Here is an 18547-nt window from a genome sequence, read left to right as displayed (position 1 = left end):
AACGGCTTGGCTTTACGAAGCTAATTTCTCTATTGGCACACACTGTATGGGGGTGAATTTTTTTCTAACGCGACAGTTCAGAAGATATTAAGATTACTACTTCTCTGTTAGCTAAGTAAGCATCTTCCCATCGATTTTGAAGTTTCAGCCACTCATTCAAAGTCTCCTCAAATACAACACAATGTTTATTTTGTGAGTTCTGATTCATTTAAGAGTAACTTGACAGTATTTTAGGATACTCTTTTGGGCGGAGCTACCCGTGACTGACAAGTAGCTTGCTACTATAGGGATGGGAATTTACCGTAATCCTTGTACTTGATTACTTGAATTTCCTAATGAAGGATTACTCGAGTACTCGCAACACAAACCTTAAGTTCCCTACAGGAGCTTTAAGAATTGTAAAAAATGAAACATATTGAGAAACACACAAATTGTGGGATTCACACGATTATATCATACCTGGTAAATGGTGCACCTGCAGTGCACATTAAATAGTTTGGTAGCAATTGTGTTTCTGATAAACATTACAGTTTGCAGTGAATGCTCTTGTCTGTCAGATGTCCATTTAACAACATCATGTATGTTAAAGATCTTGTATAGCTATGTTTTGTCTTACCTTTTTAATCTAGCTTTTTATTTGGAGTAATTTATTTTTAGCCTTGGACTGCATTATTATTTTTATTATTGCTTTAACATTTATTTATCTTATTCAATTATTTATTTATCTATTTATTTCTTGTATTCATCTGATCTTGTTAACGCTACCTTATTTTTAAACTTTTCTTACCATTATCACTTATTTTATTAATTTTACTGTAATGATTTTATTTTTAAGTATTTTATTTATAATCATGCCTTTTATAATTTTACCATCGTTGTCGTTTTCTGTCTCTCTGTTATTCTGTGAAGCACTTTGAGCTGCATGTTTTTATGTATGAAAGGTGCTATATAAAGAAAGTTGAGTTGAGTTGTAAACTTCTGCTTTTAAAGGACCTATACTAGTAATACTAGTAGTTTAAATGCATTTCATATATGTTAATTCCAAAAATACTGTGTGTCCCCTTGTGATTGGACGCCAGATGTACAACATTAGCTTAACCTGATAGCCACGCATCTCTTCACTACATTTGAAAGAAACCTGTTCAGCAGTGGAGCACACTTCTGACACATGACTCATAAGGAAGAAGTGTTTGTAATCTATTTGATTTTTTTGCAGCATTGTTCATATTTACATGCTACTTCCTTGGAAAACCCCACATTGTGCTTTGTTGGTATTTACTTACCTTTGTATTCGAAGAGTCACTAATTTCCCCTTATACCTTAACCACTGTTTAACCTTTAACCAAGCTGCGTTACATACCATCAGTTTCCGTCGTAAATCTGGCATCACAAGACGTCTTGGTAACCTGCATACTCAGGAGTATTTTCTTTCTTTCCTGGTCTAAACCCCTTGAAATCCAACACTCAGCATAATCCATCATCAGTTAAGACGCACAGAGCAGTAGACACAGATAATTATCAACCTGGCTGTTTAATAAATATCACATGCATCATGGTTTATCATTTCAAGGCCTCTTTGAGTAGTCTTGTGGTTTCAGGCAAATATTTCTCCTCAGACATCACCATGTACAGCCTACTTATGTCTCTGTTTACAATGACAATGGCAGGTTGTTCATGTAGAGAGGTAGTGGAAACAACACCTGTAAATTACTCGAGATTTTGATATGATAACAAGTTGCGCTAAACCGCTGTGAGCTCACTCAAGACTGATTTATGACCTGAGAGTGGAGAACAAGAGAGCCAGACCCCGCAGCTATGGAAGTGATGTCTCAACAACAGAGAAGATCAACAAACCACTGACTAAGTTTGCTGGCACTCCTATTATTGTCTACAGTGCAGGGTGCAGAACAGCCTTAAAAGCAGCGATCAGGTGACAAGGCAGCCTTGAACGCTCCCCCTGTTTCAAAACATTTATTTTGAGCAACTGCCTCACTTTGTGTTTCATGATGAAAAGTTCAAAAGCTGACAGTAGCTTGCTGGTGGAGACTTTGACTATATGTTGCATGACATTTATTGCGCTGGACAAGAGATAGCGTTTTATGACAGCGGGTGCAGAAAACAGAGCGCAGTTTTTGCTGAACTTGCACCTTAAAAGCAGCTATAGAAGAAAAAGCAGTCATCGTGGATCGGCCGTGGAGTTATCAGCTCTCTCCCCCCTTCCAGATTGTGTCTATATCAATTACTGTGCGTCTGAAGCATACACAATGAAGAAGGAGAATGGCAGATTCTTTTTATGCTGATGAGAAGCAGCTCGGGATAAGGGGGGAGAGGGAGGAGGGTCTTGGAGTCTTCCAAGCAGATAAAAATGGAAATGTTCCCCATGCTGCTCAACACCCCTGTATCAAAGCTTCCTGCTGGAGTCTGGGGAGCAAAAGAGGGGGAGGAGAGGTAAGAGGGAGGAGGAGAGGAGGGGATAGGAGTTTGAGAGGGGGGGGGAGATGAGAGGGGGAGATGTCCCAGCTGTGTTTGACAGGTCTCAGGGCTGAGCTGTGTGGTCTGATGCTCAAGGAGGGAGGGTGCCCCCCCCTCGCCCCTCTCTCCACACACACACACACACACACACACAAACACACACACACACGCACACACAGGGAGGGAGGGGGGAGCAGCAGCTAGGAGACGGTTTGGTCACGGTGTCCTGGGTAACATGTCAGCAAGCTTTGACATGGTCCAGCCTTACATGAAGATATCTTTGTGTTATCAACAGCACGCTAGCTTAAGAAAAGGCAACGTTATCTGCTTAATTGGATGAAGAACTCTTGTTGTTTTAGGGAAAGTTGAAAGCAAGACAAAAGAGAGGAAATATGTTAATGTCACCTTATAGAACAGAGTTATTTGAGGCACTTTGGGCATTACTCCTTTATACTTTAAATACTGAGATGTAGTGGAGAGGATCTTTACCTTTTTCTGTGTGTTTAATATGCCAAACGTGCAGTAACAGCTAGCAGCTGGCCTAGTTAGCTTCAAGAAAGATGAGCCAGCATGGCTCAGAATGTAAAAAATAATGTCTGCCATCAGCACCCTGAAAAGTCTTACTAACACTTCATATACCCTTATTGGCACACATATACTTTTAGATGGCCATCTTTATTGGATGTCATAAGCTTAGGTTGGTATTTTAACCCTCCTGTTATGTTGTGGGTCAAATTGACCCTTTGTAAAGTCTATTTTTAGGCAATATATGCCTTCCAAACAAGCTAAATGCAGCATAAAAATCTGGGCAGCATGTGACATCACTTCATAAAAATAAAATTCAAAATATAAAATAAAATAAAAAAATACCTGTCATGTAAAACTATTGTATTTATATTTAGGGCTTTTCAATGTACATTAAAAAACGTTTTAACATGAATTTTAATAAAAACCAAGTGAGTTATCCTCATTGAACCATGATCTGTGAGAATTGAAGAACACCAATGGACTAAATCTTGATTTCAATGGTCAGTAATGAAGTTAAAAGATAGATTCAGAGATTAGATTAGATTTTTTTGGGTCCTGACACTTTTGGATAATTGAATATGCCCCGGGTCAAATTGACCCAGGAACATTATTGCTGTTCCAGAGAAACGAACATAACAGGAGGGTTAAAAGCTCCAGCCTCAAAGATTTCCATTCCCAACAGCTGGCATTCAGTAAACTAAACTGGTTTAGGAAGTCTTGTCTATTACAATACAGTTAACAATTGACAGCTAAACAAAAACAGCGTGTAAGAATGTCAAAAATTCAAAATATCAGAACTAATTCCTTTAAAAAGCAGGGTTATAGCTTCACTAGCTTGGCTCTGAACAATAAGGATAAAACCTGCACCTCAACATTTTTCAAAAAGCCTTGTCATTACAAGATATTCTGCAACATGACCCTTGTTATTAGCTGACCTCAATAGAAGGCCTGTGGTCCAACTTACATTAAGATAACTTGGGGTATCAACAGATCACTGGTTTGAGGAAATAAAACTGTTGGCTGAACTTGTTATGGAGCCCTTGTTGTTCTGCTGTAATGATCATTTCACATAATAGAAGGGATTTATTTTAGGCTTATAAGGAATAGGCATCTTAGCAATCTTGCTTAAATATCACCAATCTCATCTCAACATTCTAACCAGGAAGCTCCAAGTAGCCAGGAATGGTGAGCTAGGAATAAGGTAAGGTAGCATGGTCCTATTTTACCTTTCAGCTCTTCTGAAGCTTGCCAATTGCTGTCTTATATAACCTAATTGGCGTGAATATATTGTTAGTTGATCCTGTCTTTAGAGGTGTTCAAGAAACATTTTTAAAGCTAGTAAACACTGTTAGATAAATTCTGCTGATAGATTTTCTCAGGGACTTTATCAATCAAAGCAACGACAGTCATTAAGGCCCTTTAAGATAACACTTAAAACACCTTGAGTATAACAAATCAGAACCTTCATTTGTGTAGCATATATGATGTTTTTTATACTCAAATTAAGACTCTTGAAACTAGCATGATTTTTGTTTTCGCAGTAAGCGTTTTTGAGACTTCTTGTTTTTAAAGAGGTCCACATCCTTTGCGACAACAGTTACCCTCGGCTGTTTGTATCTTCATTAGGATTCTTTAAAATACTTGAAGACAATGTTACTTTAGTTTGTTGTTTTGGGTTTTTTTTATTGGCGAACCATAAAAAGCCATTGTAGTATAAAGTTACATTTTTAGGGGCTAAACAAATGGTAACATTTAGCAACATTAGGGTATGACTAACCCGCTCAGCATGGGTTGTTGTTGACAACACCTTCAGGTTGTTTTTTATGACCTAAAATTGGTCTGTCTCTTTACAATTGTCTTCAGTCTTTTTAAATAAAGCTAATCTAACTGGCTGAATGCTGTGGGTCCACATTCAACATCATGTTACATATTTAACATTAGTATCATTTTTTTTTAACTCCAAAGACGGGCATATTTCTCAAAATCTCAGAACAATGTTTTAAGAACCAGGGGTCTTTTGTAACCCAGATAACAGACATTCTGACTACATAAGACAAACCTTGGCTGCAACAAAGGCAAGACTGAAGATTGAGACATAAATCAGATTATCCGATATCTTCTTCTGGATCACTGACTCATAGCTAAAAGGCCAGCTTGATATGAGCGCCAAAACAAGAATCTATCATGACACAATGCCGATGTATTGACCAGTGGTGTTTTCCCGAGGGAGGACCCCCACGGTTCTCGCAGTCTGCTCGGTCGGTGGTCAGATGACTGGTAGATGATGTGTTGTCTTGTTTCTCTTTTCTTTCACTCTTTCTTTGCATTCCTTGAAGTCGATATCAAAGCAAACTCACGGATTGCTATGGTTACTGACTTCTTCCAAAACAACTTGAGACAAAAAGAGAGGGAGAACAATGTTGCAATCCTTTTTAGAGGTCATCTGTAAAAACAAGCAGGCCCTCTTGTAAGACCTGACAGCAGCTCTGGGTTTGGCAGAGCAAAACACTTCACCCTTTTGAGTGATGTGGGGTAAGTGGGTCTCATTGGGCTGCAAGCCAGACCATTCCATTCCTTTGACTTACTGATTCTTTCCTCCCTTATGCTTAGTGCCCTTTGATCTTCCTCTAACATCACCAATGAGCAGTTTGTGGTCAGATTGACCCACACTAATTAGCCATGAGGGGCAAGAGCATTGTTTTAGTGTGGTTGGTGTTTTTCACTAGCTTTATCACAAGCTAAGGTATTTTCATGACTTCCATGTGACATATAAATCACACTGAACAACAATACCAACACTGTGAAGTTTTCTTTAAATGTTTAGGTTGTTTTCTCTCATTTTGAATTATCTAAAGTGATGTTTGTAGAGTGTTCTGTTGTAGAGCAAGATAATCATGCTAACTGCTCAGTTAGGATCTATTTTCAATTTAAAGAAATCCCCCGTTGTCGTTCACTTAATGATCCTCAGAAATCCATATACACACTAACACACCTGAAAATTCATATGGCATGACCATTCAAGATTATTTATCTTGTGTTTAAAGATGGGCCCATGAAATGCTTTAAGCTTAGGCGTGCAAACCACAACCATGCTCAACGTATGCCCACGTAAAAGGTACACTTAATGCGGGCATTGGGTTAGGGTTATGATAAGGGTTAGGGTTATGAATAGGGTTAAGGTTATGATTAGGGTTAGGGTTATGAATAGGTTTGGGGTTATGATTAGAGTTAGGGTTACTGTTAGGGGTTATGGTTAGGGTTGGGGTTTAAGGTTAGGGTTAGGGTTGAGATTTGGCTTTAGGGTTAGGGTTTAGGGTTAAGGGTTAGGGTTATGAATAGGGTTAGGATTATGATTAGGGTTAGGGTTGGGGTTATGATTAGGGTTGGGGTTATGATTAGGGTTAGGGTAATGATTAGGGTTAGGGTTATGAATAGGTTTGGGGTTATGATTAGAGTTAGGGTTACTGTTAGGGGTTATGGTTAGGGTTAGGGTTTAAGGTTAGGGCTAGGGTTGAGATTTGGCTTTAGGGTTAGGGTTTAGGGTTAAGTGTTAGGGTTATGAATAGGGTTAGGGCTGAGTTTTGGGTTTAGGGTTAGGGTTAGGGTTGGGGTTAGGGTTATGATTAGGGTTAGGGTTGGGGTTAGGGTTAGGGTTAGGGTTAGGGTTAGGGTTAGGAATAGGGTTTCTTGGATCAATAAGTGAGAATTTGTGTTTTTTTATTGATAAATTGGGAAGAAAATATATCAGCTGTTTTACGGTTGAGAATTTGACTATCAGAAGGGCCCCTTGAGGATGCTTCGCCCCCTTTGCTCTGAGAGTCTAGCTCCGCCCCTGGATCAAGCTACTACATTCATATTTGTGTATTGCTTTGATTACTAAAATTAGTAATCTAGTAAAAGAAAGAAAGAAAGTTTGTCTTTAAGGCGTATACCATACTGCTTAGTATCCCTATAACTGTTCAAAAGTTATTGCATGTTGTGTGAATGTTTTCTAACAAACTGAGCATTTTTTCTTGACGCAATACGCTAACTTGACCTAGATTGTAGTATCTGAAAAAGCAGCTCCGATTGATTACCTTTTGCATTCAAGACTCAAGCTGACATTTCTTGCTCTTTTTCCAAGGGCAGCGGGTTATTTTTGGCCTGATGATGGCTCTAAACAAATCAAAGAATCGCCAAAGTTAGTACATTTCATTCTAAGAGGAACATGATTGTCAGTTTCCTATTTCGTGGCAATCCATTCAGCAGTTGTTGGCATTGTTCACTTTAAACCACATGTCTCAACCTCATGGTAGAACCAGAGAACAGACAGTAAGTCCTAGACACTGTCTTGAAAACATTTGCATGTATATACAAGTTAATGTAAATACACAAGGTAGATGTTGCTCAGTAAAGTAACACTTTTGGCCAAGTGGAAAGGTTGTGAGATCACCAAATGTATCAAGATGTATCCTCTGGGAACCATGAACATATTTACAAATCTCATAACAACTTATCCAGGGTGTCTCTCACTTATTGTTCAACACATGAGCTTAAGCAATATACCAGAAATCTTTAGTTTAGTTATTAAAGTTTGCCTTTGTTATCACAAAGACTTTGTGCCAAGGTTCAGTGTCCTCATATCGGTCCTCGCAAAATGTTATGCTCTGGTTACTGTCAATCACTGAACACTTGCAAGAGGAAATGAAAGCCTCTGCCAGGAGAAATAATCCCTCAAGAATGTGTTGCCTTACAAACTTAAGTTTCCTTTAGTTTAAGGTTTCTTTTTAGCTGGCAATGTACAAAAGTGTAAAAGGTGAGGTTAATAGTTCAAGAAGGCCAAAAAGTTAAGTTCAAGATGTTCAAGTGTGGATTTTGTTTTAGCAGTCTGATCTGTATTATACGTTACTGTTGTTCATCTTCACATTTCCTCTGAAGGACTGGCTCAGATAAATGTAACAGGCCCTTGTGATTGCCTTGTTTAAATTACTGAGTAGTGAAGAAGAATGTGCATGTAACACTTCAGGTCATAGTCTGGAGTCTTTAGGTTTAGCAGAGCGTAAAATCTGACAAGCCAGGAGATGGAAATCTGCTGCAAACATAAGTAAGAACTAGAAAAAAAAAGGTGCCTTTCTGGAAAGATCTGAGGTCTTAACCTACAGAACACACATGAAATAGGCACAGTTCTGTGTCATTCAACTGTACTTTAAGCTTTCATGGTTCAGCTGGCAGAGGAAGGGTTGAGAACAGAGAACACGCTAAGTATGTCTCCTAGGCTTGAATTCCCAAATGTTGACACAAGTCTACGTAATGGACTATAATGTTCCCTCTGACTGCAGTTGAGTGGTCCTAAAAATGTCTTTAAGCAGGTCAAAGGGAAGTGCGTAAAGTTATATCTTCTCCTTTGTTGTGCAGTGGAACCAATAAAAGGTTAAACTAAAACCCAGCCCCAGAGGTCTTTGTCTTTCCCACTGCCTTTAATCTTTATTGAACAATTTGTGTGTGTGTAAAAAAAAAAGGTAGTTAATTTGCTCTCTGTAGTTAGCTTTGAGCTGCAGAACTCTGTGTATTGACCTTCACTGAGCACATTTAAATCTTCTACTTCTAATTAAATCTGTAACATTTGATGTAGCAACACCTTGTTAATGCACTATGGGGTTTGGGTATTATTAAATTATATTTTACAGTTTTGTGTTATTACTATCATTATAAATATCATTACTATTTGCAGAAGTAGAAAATCATTGATATAGCTATTTAGCATACACCTGTACACCTCTCTTCTTAAACCCCATTTTTACAGACTTGCTTTTATGTGATTTTATCTTTCTAACCTCTTTTACTTCTATTTTATTATTAATTTCATTTTTTATCCAAATAATTAATTGTTTGAAATTGTATTTGATTATGTATTGTTCAATTTATTTGTATTATTTTCATTTACTATTTTAATGTTCCTAATTTATCCTGAACACTTTTTCTAATTTTCCCGATGTGATGTCGTCCTCTTAATCTGAAAACCTACTTTATTGTCCTTTTAATGCTTTTATTTACTTATCCATTTTTATTTATTTATTTTCACTTATTTATTTTATTTATTTATCCTTGAAAAACCTCTCAACAATGATTTACTGGTCTATTTCCTACCGCTTCATTCTGTTTAATTGACGTGTATTCCTTTTAACCTCTTGTGTTGCATTTTTGTTTCGCATTTTTAAAATTGAGCGAGAAAAGATTTGATTGTTTCCTGAATCTTTTCTACCTTTAAGACTAGTCAGTTAGTTGGAATTCCAATTTCCGTTAAAACCACCAGGAAATAAGTTGCTTCAGAACATCCCTAGTTAAGACACTGCAAATGTTACATAAAACTTTCTAAGAGGTTGAATTTGTGTTCCAAACTTAATGACAAACTATGAAATATTTGAGAATGTTCTCTTAAAACCACAAATATACAACAAAGAGTGGTGCTGAGGAAAAGAGGACCCCCAAAGTATTGTATATTCATCCCCTGTAGTACACAGATATCTGTATCAATTGTATTTAATCATCCAATAAAATACTTTGAAGTCTGGACCAAAGCAGCGAATCCACCAACCAACACGAACACGGAGCTATAGCGCGGCTAGAGATGCATGACATCCAGTGTTTCAGGGTCCCTGTTGTGATTAAATTAATAATTTCAGTCGGATTGCAATGGAAATCACTGCGCCCTATAGGTCACATTTCACTTTTCAAAGGTGGAATGGACCTGGATGCAAAGGTCAGCTGTCAGAAAGCCTTTATCCTCCGAAAGCAACTGGTGGCCTGTTTGACCATGACTGACTGCAGTGGACAACAGCAGGCCTTTAACTGCATGTTTTGCTGAAAGCACAGATATTATTGTCACTGAAGAGCAGGGACAGGGTAATTCTTCCATTTTTATGCAGTCATTCTTTCTTGACGGTGGGGAAAGATGAGTTTACTTGGGTTTCACTCACATTTTTACATTATGAAGTGCTCTATTAAAAGCTAAAGTCCCATTCTTCTCTCTTTGTTTGAAACTATTGACTCATATAAAAAATCTATACTGTATCAACAGCCAAATATTGATTTAAGATAATCATAAGAAAGAAACGAGCATACCACAGCTTCAACAAACAAGTGGGAGATGGATAATTCAGTTTCACAACAGTACAGTAAGGGAGAGGTATAAATAACTACTTCCAAATATAGAACAACATTTGAACTTCCTCTTCAAATTCCTGCCATGAGTTGCTATCATCACAGCCATTTCGCCTCTCGAAAAAACCCACCGCAGATTAAGGCTACACTCAGCCCCCATGAGGTCCTTGTCACTCTTCACATCCGTGCAACTGTGCCCAGCATCTGTCTTGCCTGTCATATTAAAGTAAACTGACGCTTTGGCAACACCCCAAAATAAAAGTGATGGTACTGCAGTGAGGGGAGGGAAAAACAGAAGAAGTGAGAACGGAGAGGAGCCTAGAAGTGGCCCCTGCTGCACTCCACTGCTGAAATAATTAGCCCCTGGTTGACGTGGACTCCTCGTGGGACTCCACCGTGACATGTCCAAATGAGTATTGGCAGTATGCGACACCAGCTGTGGGCCTCCTACAGGGAGCTCATGTCCTGCGCAGCACTGAGTACAAAAACAAACCCTTTATACCCTGAAGAGCAGAGGCCTTGGGCTTGTTTTACAGCGACAAGAGTTTAAAGGAAACAACTGTTCAGTGTGGTATCGTCTGAACTTCTTGTGTCAGGTGTTTCAGAGAGAATGACCACCATGTACAAATCCATCCACGCCCCAATCTGCAAGGCTATGCCACAGATGGGAGCACCACCCAAGGGGCTCAAAGATAAAGGGGAGTGGAGGGGCTCCAGGGATAATCCAGACCCATACTGCAGCGGAAATGCAAGTTGCAACCACACCCGTGTCAATTACAATAAGCCAGGCATTGTGTGAAATTCCCACTGTACCCACGGCACCAATTTGGCAACCTCTGGTGGGAGGGCGCAGGACTGGCAACCAAGATGAGGATAACCCCACCCAAACTTATCTTTTCTGCTCTGAAATTACACTTTTTGAATGATCAACAGATAAACAGACACAGCAACCAGTACACATGCTGTTTTCTTGTCTTGAAACTTCCTTTTAAAGCTATTTTTAGGACAAAGAACATGATAATATCGATATTTTTGGTTGTTTTATAAATAAATAGTGTTTCAATTGGTTATTTGTATCACCTGATGGAACAAAGCCTCAAAGCAGAGGCTGTACAAGCTGTTTCTCAATAGCTCCCCCTTGTGATCAAATAAAAAAGGAACACTTGCAGACATAAAAGCTTCTTGGTGTGATCTTTATTTCAATAATTAGCTTACTTTTTATTACATTTATAAATATATAAGAGTGTTATCAATAACATGGCACAGGAAAATTTGAAAATATATCACGAATAGGCTTGATCTGAAAACAAAAGTGCACAACCAGATGCTGTCATATGTCGAATAACTGGTGTTATTCCTCATATTCAGGAAGAAATTGAGGGCGTGCTGTGATCAAGAGGTATTCTCATAAACATTAGGGACACTCAAGTGTAAGAGAAGTGCAAGTTGAGAGAAACATGTGTGCAATGGCTTTGTGTAGTTGGATGTATTATTGCTCCATCTTAGTTTCTCACAGGCGTGCTGCCTCCTTTGGCGGTCTTCTTCAGGTGGTGATAGTTGGGCAGAATCTTCATGAGGAAGTCCAGCTGCAGAGTCTGAGGCTGTACGATTAAAAAGAAAGAAAAAAAAACATCCTCTGTTTTACACGCATCTGTGCATATGTAAACAAAACTTTGTGACTGGCAGGCATGTAGACAAGCATCGGAGGAGACTGACCTGTGGCTTCTCGCTCTGCACGCGCCTGATGCAGTTTGAACCATACACGACTGTGTTCTCCGGGACGACCTCACACGTGTTTACCTGGCAACACGCCCCGATGATGCACCCGCTGGTCAGGATCACGTTTCGCCCAAGATCAGCTGGGATCCAATACGGCAAAAATATACTCATAAGTCAAACATATATTTCATTTATACAGAGGTCACTATCCATTTAATATTTCTGAGTGACAGACAACACTGATTAAAAATCTCATTTTGCAACACTGCTTTATGGAAAACCTTTTTTTTTCTGCTTATGATAGATGCAGGGGAGTATCAAAAGGGATGGCTAGGGGTGGCATGCCCCCCCAGATCTAACTGGCCACCCCTTGTGCTTACCTAAAATCTTAAAATATGATTGGCATTTGCCCTGATAGAGGCAGAACTTATGTTAAGATAAATCGTTTGGGCTGTGTTTCAACCGGCTGTGAAAAGCTTTCTTATAGCTCAAGCTTAGATTTAAATGTTGGCTCTCTTTTGTGTTTTTTTTCTTAACCCTCCAGTTATGTTCGTTTCTCTAGAACAGCAAGAATGTTCCTGGGTCAATTTAACCCGGGGCATATTCAATTATCCAAAAGTGTCAGAACCCCCCCCAAAAAAATGGTAAATCTAATTTTTAACTCCATTACTGACAATTTAAATCCAGATTTAGTCCATTGGTGTTCTTTAGTTCTCACAGATCATGCTTCAATGAGGATAACTCACTTGTTTTCATTCAAATTCATGTTAAAACTTTTTTTAACATACATTGGAAAGACCTTAATATAAATACAATAGTTTTACATTAAATGGATTTTTGTTTTTTTAATTTTAAATTTTTTATTTTTTTTATTTTTATGAAGTGATGTTCATAAATTAACAAGACATCTCTTCTGTCACATGCTGCTCAGATTTTTATGCTGTATTTAGCTGGTTTGGAGGACATATATTACCTAAAATACACTTTAAAAAGGGTCAATTTGACCCACAACACAAGAGGAGGGTTAAATATTTTTGATGCTTTACTAGTATTTGTTAAAGTGGATGTGATTACAGGAGATAGAAAAGGTAAATAAAATCGTCATGCCATTCCTACATGAGTTGGGCCACCTCAAGAAAAAAGTCTGGACACACCCCTGCAGTGGTGATGCAGCTTCAATAGAAGGCAAATCAAAAACTTTTCATATGTGAGAGTATTAGGAAGCAATTCAGCAATTATGTGGTACTTTTCCCATGTTGCAGACGCTTAATAGGATTACAGAAAGTGATTACAGTACTTGCCTTTAGACTCAATCACATTGTTGTCTCCTATTTTCAAAGCCTGTGAGACTGTGGTGTAGTCATTAAGGATTATTTCTTAACAAAGACAATACATTCAGAAAGATGAGATATTTACTGAGTGTGATATTTTAAACAGAAGCTTGTCACTGCTCTCTGGTGGTTACTACCCACATTGTTGATACACTCGCTCAACCACATCTTTAGTCTTTCTATGCATGTCCTTTTAAATGAATACCAACTTTTCAGCAGTAGCATTTCTTTGTTGTGTTACTGCTTTGTGTAAAGGATACCACATCCAACTTCAAACACATTATTGGTCCCAATTGTCATTGTTTTTGGCTCCACCCCTTCTGTGTCTGGCATGATGTTTTCTGGATAACTGTGGGAAAAAAAATACATACAATTATTTTAAACATATAAGAAGCCAGAGGAGAAGAAAATAGTCTGATAGGTTATTGAGTGTGAATGCACACTGTACCTGTTAATGATAAGCGCCTGCTCCTCTATTAGATTACCCTCTCCAATGACAATAGGCCCTGCCTCTGCTATAATCCGTGCTTTGGGGTGGACAACTGTTCTAGCACCTGAAAAAAACAACAAATAAAATATTTAATCTTATTGTAATATACAGCAGCTGATTTGAATGAGATGTAAAAAAAAAATAAAAATGGCGTTTGTAGTTAAAAGCTATTTCTCACCAATGGTAACATCTCCTCTTATCTCACTCTCAACACAAACAACAGCTCCAGCTGCTATTTTAGCACTGCAGGAAGACAAAGGTAATATTTTCTTAATATCAATCATGCACTGAGAGGGGAAGCTACATGACAGGCAGATAATTGGTCAATCCAATATAAAAAGGCTGTCGCCGTCTGTGTTTCAGCAGGATGATGAAGATTTGAAACAGACATGTTATTTCCCAATATTTACATTTGTTTAGAAATGATCTGTAATGAAACAGGATAATGCTGATCAGGCGTGTTCATCTACCTTTTCTGTGCCGCGATTTGCTTGGCGTCTGACATCCCTGCGACGATGAATTGGATGATCGACTATTGATTAGTAATCCTAGGAACGAGCTGGAGCTCAGGGGTTGATTGTGTTGGTCTGAAATGAACACATGAAACTTTGCTGCACTCTACTGTATTTTTAATGTTACTGCATTGTAAGGATGGTGCAGTTTGTTTTATTTCGATATAATAATAAAAAAAATAAAATAAATAAATAAAATAAAATAAATAAATATAATAATAATAATAATACATTTTATTTATAAAGCGCTTTTCTAAAAACTCAAAGACGCTGCACAAAGGGTAAAACACAATTTAAAACAACAGAACAATAAAAACATGAATAAAATAAATTTAATAATCACATACATTTTGTGCAACAGAGGCTTTTATCCAGCTAGAGTGCCTACCAAGCTAGCAATGTTCTGTTCTAAAAACATTCTGTTATTGTTACAGAGAATGTCACTGTAATGTTTTCAGCAGGAAATTAGCTTTTTGTTCAAAGGATGTTCTCTGGTAACATTCTCTAAAAACATTAATAAAATGTTTGGTAAGTGACAACATGCCCTTATGTTCTTGAAAAATTCTCAGAGGGAAGTTTTCTTTATGTTCACTATTTGTTCTCAGATAACGTACTCTAAAAACATTCAATAATCTGTGACCTAAAGAATGTTATCAAACATCCATTGAATTTTAAAGATAAAACATTTTATCTTTGTTCTAATTAAATATCACCAGAATATTCTTAAATAAAACATTTTGTGATTTGAGGCGTCAGAAACATCCTGAGAATGCTTTGAGAATGTTGCTTTTTTGTTATTAAGTAAACTTTGGCAACATTTTAAAGAAAACATTCAATAATCTGTTACCTGAAGAATATAATCAAAACATCATCTGAATGTTGAAGACAAAATGTTCTTCTTTCATTGATAGTTAACAAAAAAGCAACATTATTTACATGTAAATCAATAAACATCCTTAAGATGTTCTTTGAATATTACACCCAAAACATTGTCTTGAAACATAATCAGAATTAATAGGGAATGTTAGCCAATGTGGTGAGAATATTCCCTGCTAGCTGGGTACCTATCTTCATTTATAAATTATAAAAATATTGCTCATTGCTTTAAAAACCTTCTCCTCCATAAGGCTGATGTTTTACTGTGAAAGGGGTTTCAGTGATTAGAATAGAATAGAATAGAATAGAATAGAATAGAATAGAATAGAATAGCCTTTATTTGTCATTGTCAGGCGTACAATAAAATTAGAAGTGCTGCTCTTGAAGGTACATGTGATAAATACAAATAAAATAAAATAAAAACAGGTAGAAAATATGTATTAAGACAATATAAATACAGTAATAATATAAAACAAATGTCAAATATATACATATATATACAGTATATTGCTGTGTCCCCATCACTCCAGCAGATGGTATGAGTAAGCAACAGTGAGAAACTGCTGGAGCCAAATGAAGACTTATATTTACATAAATGTAATTTGAAAGAATCCCATATGTTGCTAACTGTTAGAAGGTTTTTTTTTTTTATATTGTGCAAAATCTGAGATGGTCAAATAACACTTGCTCCAGAAATAGCTTATTTTCTTTTATTGAGATGCAGAATAAACAGAGTCACTCATTCTCTCTGTAACTGCTGAGTGCGTGCGCATGGAAAAATTTTAACACAGATACAAAGTATTTCCAACAAATCTAATCCACTCCCTTAAGAAGGAGTTTGATCTGTGTCAAATCAACCGGATTTCTCTATGACAATACAGGAAATTGAACATCACTGTATTTTCACGATAAAATATAGACTATTTTCAGACAAATTGAATAAATTTTTTTTTTGTTCAATTGTCCAATACTACACAAGCATAGTATTTTAACACTTTTTACGAAACTAAATGATCTGAGAATACGTCTCACTGCTAAACAGGTTTATCGAAAAGACATTACGTTATATTTTGTTTGATAGAGCAGTCACACAATACTGTATTTACAGGCTAGATTAACAGGTACAAGGAGGGCCTCCACATTAAGATGGCATAGAACAAAAGTAGCATATAATATGTGCTACTTTTTAAAAAATCTTAACTTCACTTTAGCATGGTGGATGGGGCGATGCAAATTTACAAAGGATGAAATACTTTTACAAATTTGGAGACAAATTCGCATTTTTTGGAGAACATTTTTACAATTTATAAAACAGAATTTACTAAGGACAAAACAAATTTACATTTGAGGTAACAAATTTACAAAATCAGAAACACTTTTACAAGCAATGAGACAATTGTACAAGTGATTTTTACCAGTCCCGAAACAAATTGCAAAAACAAAAAACTGCAGATTCTGATGGAATGGGAATGCATCAGTGATTTTCAAAATAAAAGGTGTTTGTAATATGCAAATGTACAACAGCCAGTGAATTCAAATATATTTGACATTAACAACCCTATTTCCACGAGAATACTTTAATTCAGACTGATTAGAGACCACCTCAAAATCTTTTCCTGCCAATCACAGCTATATCTGATTTGGAATTTCATTAAAAAAAAACATTGGAAATTTAGCATAGGCTATACATTTATGTTGCACATACATTCATATTACAGACGTCTTTTATTTTGAAAATCATGGATACATTCTCTTTGCATAAGAATCTGACGTTTGTAAATTTGTTTTGGGACTGTTAAAAAAGTTGTTTGTAAAAATGTAAAAATGTTTCTGATTTTGTGAATTTGTTTTCTTAAATGTAAATTTGTTTTGGCCTTGGTTTAAGTATTTTGCTCATGTAATTCTGTTTTATTAAATGTAAAAATGTTTTCCAAAATAGAAATTTGTCTCCAACTTTGTTTCATCCTTTGTAAATTTGCATTGCACTTCCCAGCCACAATACTTTAGTACTTCAACTATATGCTATATAGTACAAGTGAAGTAAAAATAAATGAGAATTATATGTGCTGAAAGAAGCACTTGAATAAATGTACATACCTTTGTTTAAAACAGGGGTTCCCAAAGTGGGGGTCGGGACCCCTTGAGGGGTGCTAGACACTAAAGCTGGGTCCTGAGTTGTTGTTGTTTTTTTCCAAGTAATCTAAAAATTGGACATTTTAATCATTATTGTGAAAATATCAACAAAAAAATAGTTACACTTGAAATATTTTGTAAAATGTGTTTTCTGCCAACATTTAACTCTCCTGTTCCCCTCAAATTTACTAACATCTTTTATCCTTGGGGTCAATTTGACCCCAGCAATTTATTCCTCCAGAAACTGATTGTTACCCAGGTTTATGTGTCAGGTACTTTATGTTTCTTTATTGACTACCTAAATAGCCCTTTAAATAAAAAATATTTCAAGCATAAACACAATTTAAAGCATTAAGAAGGACTTTATTTATAAAACACAACATCAAACTGCTGCGAGTTTGTCATGCTCTCGTTGGCCCCGCTTTGTTTCTTTCTTATCAAAACATATTACACAGGACACATCATTGAATGTCTTCAGAGACATGGTGGCTGGAAATATTATATCTCAATCTAAAGGTTGGTGGTACGATCCCAGCTCCTGCAGTCACATGGGGAAGTTTCTTTGGTTAAAGTGACCTCAATATCATCCAAAACAACCAAAAGAAATGTGTGTAGAATGTTGAAATTTCTTATATACAGCTACAACAGCCTGGGGTCAAATTGACCCCAAGGAACACCAATGCGCACATTTTTTTACTACAGAAAATTGGAAAATATCAACATTTTAACATGTTTTCCCAGTTATCCCCATTCAATTACGTAAAGTAATGAAATATGAAGCCAAAAAAAAAAGATGTTAATCATTAATTTGGAGACGTTAAACACTGAATGGGGTCCAATTGACCCCAAGGATAATTGGAGGGTTAATCACTTTGAGTGACAGTGGGGATCGTGAGTCTTTGGCACCAATATTTTAGGGGGTCGCAAGTTGAAAAGTTTGGGAACCCTTAGTTTAAAACAACAAGTTATACTACACTGGTCCTAAAATACAGTGGATACACAACGTACAGTATATTGGTGTTACGTGTCTGAAAGCCGCATGACATGAAGGTCAGAGGTCATGGACAGGGACACTAACAAAAAGACACTTAAAACCCTCAAATACAAACAAATGTAAGGCCCTTGGGGTCTAAAAGGTTGAGTGGAGGTGTAAAACTCCACAGCCACCCACTAATTCTACTACAAAGAGTAGACAAACTAAGGAACAGGCCTAAACCAACTGTAATCTGAAAAAAACTCTCCTGAGAGATCAATCCTCTTTTTAATTATCCTTTTGCCACCCTCATTCCCTCCACAATACATCCACAAACATACACACTCTCTCACAACACACTCTTCAAACAAAC

The 18547-nt window shown here is 36.9% G+C and overlaps 1 protein-coding gene across 1 annotated transcript; it reads right to left on the bottom strand.

Moving 5' to 3' along the window:
• Positions 1 to 11314: 11314 nt before the first annotated feature.
• dctn6 (dynactin subunit 6) lies at positions 11315 to 14282 on the bottom strand. Its single transcript, XM_034677292.1, has 7 exons — positions 14151 to 14282; positions 13859 to 13923; positions 13639 to 13744; positions 13451 to 13539; positions 13161 to 13208; positions 11857 to 11999; positions 11315 to 11741 (listed from the first exon to the last, which is right to left on the bottom strand). Exons 1-7 carry the CDS (start codon positions 14183 to 14185, stop codon positions 11643 to 11645), a joined length of 585 nt encoding a protein of 194 aa, XP_034533183.1. The 5' UTR covers positions 14186 to 14282; the 3' UTR covers positions 11315 to 11642.
• Between the last annotated feature and the right edge of the window lie 4265 nt (positions 14283 to 18547).

The sequence above is a fragment of the Notolabrus celidotus genome, chromosome 23 (genome assembly GCF_009762535.1).
Source record: "Notolabrus celidotus isolate fNotCel1 chromosome 23, fNotCel1.pri, whole genome shotgun sequence".
Lineage (NCBI taxonomy): Eukaryota > Metazoa > Chordata > Actinopteri > Labriformes > Labridae > Notolabrus > Notolabrus celidotus.
The sequence above is the reverse complement of the archived record's forward strand: the minus strand, read 5'-3'. Positions and strand labels throughout refer to the sequence as shown.

What these genes read in the sequence shown, in the direction of transcription:
- dctn6 (XM_034677292.1), bottom strand. Translation starts at nt 14,185, where the DNA reads ATGTCAGACGCCAAGCAAATCGCGGCACAGAAAAG. An exon ending in CAATGTGATTGAGTCTAAAG is followed by an intron (nt 12,000 to 13,160) that starts GCAAGTACTGTA and finishes ATTGGATCCCAG; the next exon opens with CTGATCTTGGGCGAAACGTG. An exon ending in TGCAGAGCGAGAAGCCACAG is followed by an intron (nt 11,742 to 11,856) that starts GTCAGTCTCCTC and finishes TTAATCGTACAG; the next exon opens with CCTCAGACTCTGCAGCTGGA.